We start from the raw sequence: 6,437 nt of genomic DNA on the forward strand, positions 1-6,437 counted from the left end.
GGAAGGCAGACTGCTGAAGTGAAACGAAAAGCCGGTAACAGAAAGTAGGAAACCTGTTGAGGGCTGTGCTAAGGCTATCTTTTGATCTTTTGTTCTTTTCTGATAGAGGATGTGAAAGAGGATATATGTAGATTTTTTCATTCTTTTCTGTTTTGTTTTTCACAGTCATCGTTCGTATATATGGAAATGTAGCAACTATTCCAGTTGCGTGTATTGATATCATGTGACAATTCTTTTGTTGGAAACATATATATACCTGTATTTTCTATTACTGGGTTTGAAGAAAGTGTTCAAGCTCTTTCGGATTTTTTTTATTTTTTAATGACTAGCTAGTGTAAAGAAGCTGATTTTATCCTTGGTGGTGATCAGCAAACAAAGTTAACAGGATGCATGGGGCTTAGGACAAATAAGTTTTACATAATGAGTTACGTAATGCCACATTTAATTTTATTATTTGTTAGCTTAAAACACAGTTAACTTTTTGAACTAATTTTTTTCCCTCCGCATTATTTTATATAATTCCTTGTGTACGCAAAATCCTAAAAGTAAACTAAAATGGTGTTTTTTTTTTTTTTTTTTTTTTTCCTGGAACCCCGTCTCAACCACTAGTTTAAGAATGGGCTTGGGCATCAACCCAGAAAAGGGAATGAGTTAAACCTCTTGGAGGAATTTTGTGAATAGTGACGTCAAAACAAGTATAATGATGGTTTGTAAATTCGTGCCGAAAATTGGACAGAGTAACGGCAAAGAAACTACAAGCAAGAAGAAGAAGAAAGTAGGGACAAAACCGAGGTAAGAGTTGGACTCTTTGTCCTTAAGTCGAATTTGCCCCGCAACAGTGCCTACGGATTTTGGCAATCGACTCCCAAGATACAACGGTTACACTTGTGTTTGTAGCACTCCAAAACACAAGTACAACGAACCAAATTTAGGCTTATGTACTCCAAGGATGAAATGAAGGAAAATCAAAATAAATGAAATGATTTTGATTTTGGATAGAAGAGAGGATGAGAGATGTTTTGCATATCAAATTGTGAGGAATAGGATACCCAAAGGGTCCTATTAGACCATGACAGGGTGTGGACGAAATGGTTGAGGCCAAACCATGCACCCTTTCCAAAAATAGAAGTGAAGAAGAAGTTAAACTTAACAAGTTTAACCAAACAAGAATGTCACTTTCACAAAATATATCAAATTCGACTTAAAATTGTTGGAGGAATTTTGTGAATAGTGACGTCAAAATAAGTATAATGATGGTTTGTAAATCCGTGCCGAAAATTGGACAGAGTAACGGCAAGGAAAACACAAACAAGAAAAAGAAGAAAGTAGGGACAAAGCCGAGGCAAAAGTTGGACTCTTTGTCCTTAAGTCGAATTTGCCCCGCAACGGTGCCTACGGATTTCGGCAATCGACTCCCAAGATACAACGGCTACACTTGTGTTTGTAGCACTCCAAAACACAAGTACAACGAACCAGATTTAGGCTTATGTACTCCAAGGATGAAATGAAGGAAAATCAAAATAAATGAAATGATTTTGATTTTGGATAGAAGAGAGGATGAGAGATGTTTTGCATATCAAAATTGTGAGGAATAGGACACCCAAAGGGTCCTATTTATAGACCATGAAAGGGTGTGGACGAAATGGTTGAGGCCAAACCATGCACTCTTTCCAAACAATGCACCTTTATGAAAAGGTATCTATTCACTGATTTTCGTCCTTTTTCGTAATTTCTCATTCATCCGATATTGGTTTTCGAAATGCCAAATATACCCTTCAATACATGCAGAGAAATCAAAATTCTCTTTCGGGGGCGTTGCCCCCTCGACCCCCTCGACCTGACCGGGCAGGTCGATCCCCGTTTGTGCGCCCCGAAGCAGCGAAGTGGCAAACAATTTTGCCTAAACGGATTGAGTCGAGTTTTTGAGTATTTGGCCGAAGTCGATACGAAGTCACTTTAATCGATTTTCAATTCTCGATTTATTTAACCAATATCCAACAAAACCGGGATCAACCCAATGGTAAACTAGGTTAAATAAATATATAGAAACAAAATTTTGGACAGTGGTATTAGAAATATGATAGGAGAGTACTGAAATTTGATTCTAAATGTCTTGTTTGGCGTAGGTTTCAGAAAACTACCAGTTGGAATTAATGTCACAATGAGGACTCGTCTGTTTAAAGTATGTCCAAAGTCGAGACTACCTTACCGAGCATGCAAATAGAGTACAGACAGAATGCAAAGTAACTTGTATATCATCTCCAATCAAGAAACCCTTTCATTCTGAACAATCAATCTTGCAGCAGTATCCAATACAAAACTTACAATGTGAAAGATCGACTGGCAATTTGAAATCAATGACAATGCTAAACTTCTCTCCAATTGAAAAACCTGACTCCTGTACACGGTAATATGATCAGAGATTGCTGGAAAAGTTTTCTGGAGGGAGCTGGTGTTCAATAAGAAGAGCAGGGTATGGAATATTGTATAACAGAATTGGTAGAGAAATAGCATCTTATTCTATATAATTGAAAGTCCAGCACCTTATATCATGAAACTGCAACTTCAGTATTTGGATAGGAGATGGAGAAACAATCGGAGGACAAACTTGTAAATAAGCCCTTGAGCTCTGGACATGGTTCGGGTGACACATTTATAGAGGAACCGAACACGTTTGAGCATATCCATGATGTGGAGGGGTCAGAGGTGACAGAGAAAGATACATTGGACAAACATATGGAAGTGAAAGGAGATTCACTAATTCCATAAAATATCCCAGCTGTAGCCATATTCACACCGACAACGTCCTTAAAGGTGATGCCACTAACCACTGGCAATGCATTAAGATCAAATCTGTCATCTGGATGAGATTTGCACTGACCTGTTGCCTTAATTCCTCGCGTTACATTTTCCATGAGCACGTCTGATATGTATATGCCTTTGATATAGCCACCTCTTCTTCTTGATGTCTTAAGCCCAACGCCAGTTGGGGAGTTGTGCACGCGAAGGTGCTCGAGTAGTATACCGGATATGCCACCCGACATCTCGCTGCCGAAAGCAATACCCGATCCTGAAGAAGAATGCACACGAACGCCTCGAACGTGAACATTTGCAGTTGGTTTTCCATTGGCAATTCCATACTCATCCCAACCACTTTTAAGCGCAATAGCATCATAACATGTGCTAATGTTGCTATTCTCAATGCAAACATGCTCGGAAGAATCTGAAAAACATTTCAAGTTAAAGAAACTAGAGAAAATTAGACAAGTAAAAAGTGAAATTTTGAAATTTAACACCTAATGACTCATAATGGCACAACCACTTTCAATAACAACAGCATCATAAACCCACAAAAATTTGCTGTTAGTGATGGGAACATATTCAGAAGAATCTGAACACTTCACATTGCAAGTTTCACTTTGCAGAGAAACATTAGATGAGAATCCTGCCTCATAAGTATTACAATTGGGTTCCCAAACTTTGTTTTATAGCATTTCGGTCCCCATCATTTTAAATTGTACCACTCGAGTCTCAAGTGTACGGTTTCCGTGTCATTGGCTTTAAAAGTCAGGTCAGTGCACATGAAATAATGTTTTGAGGGGGCAATATAGGTAAGTAAACGCATATTATTTCAATGAATTACACAGAAACAGAAATAGAAAGAAAATGGGAATGAAAAAATAGCATTCCACGCCTGTTACCTGCATTCCTCCGTCCACCTCTATCCCCACCTGCTGCTTACACACCAACCCTCCATCCCTGGTTTTGTCACATTCCCCCAACCAGCTATCCGGGAATGGCAGTTTGGGTTGGAGAGAGAAGGGGCAGCAGGGGAGCGGTAGAGGGAGAGCTTTTTATTTATTTATTTATTATTATTATTATTTTTTCGCACTCTTTCGAAATTCCTTTTCTTTTTTCGAAAGAAAATTTGCAGTGCATTGCTCCCACCCCCACCCCCCGTGCCAACAAAAAAATAAATAAAAAGAGAGAGTTGGTCTCCATACAAACAAAATTTGGATCCCAATTGCAAGTAGGGACAAGCTCTGTCACCAGAGTCTTCACTGAAGCTGAGGGTAAGAGCCAACCATGAATTTGGAGCAAAAAGTAATGAAAAAGTTCCATAAAACTTCAAGGCAAACTCTTGCACTTGGCGATAAGGTGGGTAAAAAGTCAAATAATATGTATCCACGTGAACATTTGAAGTTTATCCCACAAGAAATCACGCAATAATTCAGATTTAGATTTCAACGGACCTGGGACTATTCCGCTAGCGTATGGAGCATTGGGTGGAGAATAAATTGTTACATTCTGAACTAACACCTTCCTGCATCATATTGCATCAAAAAGCAAGAGAATAAAACTTGAGATAAACTTAAAATTGCAATTAAATATATGAAATATAGAAATTCAACCAAGCCACCTGCAATAAGCAACATGAATGTTCCAAGCAGGTGCATTTAAGAAGGTTAAGTTTGAGATAACAACATTGTTTGAACCAACGAATTCCACTAAATTTGGTCGACTGTAATTTAGAGAATGAGCAGTGAATTGTTCCCACCATAAGGAGCCTTGGCCATCAATTGTTCCATTATTGCCTGTATAATTGGTAGAAAATAAGGAAAATTGCACAAGAATGGCAATATTGAATTGTAAAAATATGGGAAAAGGGGAAATTGGCTGATTTGCGGGAGGAACACCTACCCGTTATCACGACATCAGTTACATTATATCCTGTAATTAAGCTGCCATATCTTCTATCATGTAGCTCAATACCTCGGCCATAAGAAGGTAAAGGTTTGACTACATCCCAGTAACTATGATCCTGTAAAAGTGAGGAGAAAACTTTTAAAAATACTCTAATCCCAGGATGAGAACAAAGTAATGTCGAATTTGTAGAGCAACTCTTGTCAGCAAAAAACTTACAGCAGAAACAACACAATTTAGTGACACGTTATTTTTTTTCTTTAAATTTCCAATCTACCTCAACATTTTTCTATTACGAGGTCTATAAGGAAAAAGAAATTAAATCAAACGCGAAACTTGTAAAGGAAGATAGAGGTTCTAAATTTGAAAAGTGGCAGAAATCGATAGAATGGCCATGCAAATAAAATCTGCAGAAGGTATTGATTAGAACCCGGATATTTGTATCTGCTTAAGGAGGTATAGCGAGAAAAAAAAAACCAGGATAGGCAGGGCATTTTTATTCTGTTTAATCAAGAGATCACCCAATGAGGAGTTTCAATCAGTAAGAGGAAGTCCAGCTCGAGAATGAATTATCCAATCATACTTCTGTGGTGATTATAACAAGTTCCAGCTTAAAGAGAAAAATAGCGCACTCTTCATTAACTAACCGGCCAAAATTCCTTTCGTTAGAAATTAATTTCTATAAAAGAATGATAACCTGAGAGCCAAGAATGATCGCATCTTTTTCCAGGAAAAGTGTCAGATAACTCGTAAGGTTAATGCTTCCAGTAAGCCACCTTCCCTCGGGTACATAAAGTTGGGCACCACCTTTGTCAGCAAAGGACTGCGAATAGAAAATAGCATTTTGAAATGCCACAGTGTTTAATGTTTTCCCATCCCCGACAGCCCCAAATTCCAAAACAGAAACTGTGTGAAGTCTGGGCGTTAACGGCGGAATAGACTCGCATTCTCCTTCGTATTCTGCGGCATAACTCAATGCCATGAGCAAAAGAAAAATCACCTGAAAAGAAAGAAGACAGAAAGAAAAGGTTAAAGAGCAGTTCATAAATAGACACAACATTTGAGTAGCACTGGACTAAATACCAAACACGCACCCAATGAATTATTTTGTATACTGCCACGTGTAACGGTTATAATTCAACAAAACAACAAATCGGAGTACAGAATAAAATGATCAGATAACAAAATGCAAAATGACAAGATCTGTGTCTTAAAAATAAATACGGAATGCTGAAAGCGCTATAAGAAAACTGTAGAGATCTTAGAAAGAGTACAAACTAGATCTCAACAACTAACATCATATATACGAGTACAAATGATTATTTTCACCCTTATTATAAACACAAATCATATATTTCGTTGCCAAAAAGAGCCTTTTATTTGCCAAAAAAACAGGGCTTAAATCTAGTATTCAATAATTAGTTGTCTCTTATAGACAATGTAGATAAATTAACTGGCACTCACGCCCCAAAACTGAAAAATCCCCAAGATCAAATTAAACTTTACATGTACTGCACCAGCGTCAAAACCAATTCGTAATGCTGCAACCAAAAATCAACATATACATCAATTTTTATGCAAATATAACACAACACGTGCATGTTTGGTACACATAAAACTTCTTCTTCTGTTTTAGTACCTTAATGTTCACATTACCAAACAAGGCATACCAATATAAGATTAACATTACCTAATAGAAAGCTACCAATTCAGTAAAGGAAAAACGCTCATAA

At 37.6% G+C, this 6,437-nt stretch overlaps 2 protein-coding genes across 6 annotated transcripts in view; one reads left to right on the top strand and one right to left on the bottom strand.

Moving 5' to 3' along the window:
- The window catches only part of LOC111404510 (kinesin-like protein KIN-14I), a 6,278-nt gene extending 6,051 nt beyond the window's left edge, over nucleotides 1-227 (top strand). The window contains exon 20 of the mRNA XM_023033305.1: nucleotides 166-227. Within this exon, the coding sequence (XP_022889073.1) occupies nucleotides 166-227 (62 nt within the window). The remainder of the gene's footprint in view (nucleotides 1-165) is intronic.
- Nucleotides 228-2,226: 1,999 nt separating this feature from the next.
- LOC111403557 (probable polygalacturonase) overlaps nucleotides 2,227-6,437 on the bottom strand; it is a 4,750-nt gene continuing 539 nt past the window's right edge. For all 5 annotated transcript variants that reach the window (XM_023032109.1, XM_023032107.1, XM_023032112.1 and 2 more), the window contains 5 exons: nucleotides 5,402-5,704; nucleotides 4,702-4,822; nucleotides 4,421-4,595; nucleotides 4,254-4,324; nucleotides 2,227-3,223 (listed from right to left, as the gene is read on the bottom strand). In XM_023032109.1, the coding sequence (XP_022887877.1) occupies nucleotides 2,550-3,223; nucleotides 4,254-4,324; nucleotides 4,421-4,595; nucleotides 4,702-4,822; nucleotides 5,402-5,704 (1,344 nt within the window). In that variant the 3' untranslated portion in view covers nucleotides 2,227-2,549. The remainder of the gene's footprint in view (nucleotides 3,224-4,253; nucleotides 4,325-4,420; nucleotides 4,596-4,701; nucleotides 4,823-5,401; nucleotides 5,705-6,437) is intronic.

Source organism: Olea europaea, chromosome 11, assembly GCF_002742605.1.
Source record: "Olea europaea var. sylvestris chromosome 11, O_europaea_v1, whole genome shotgun sequence".
Taxonomy (NCBI): Eukaryota; Viridiplantae; Streptophyta; class Magnoliopsida; order Lamiales; family Oleaceae; genus Olea; species Olea europaea.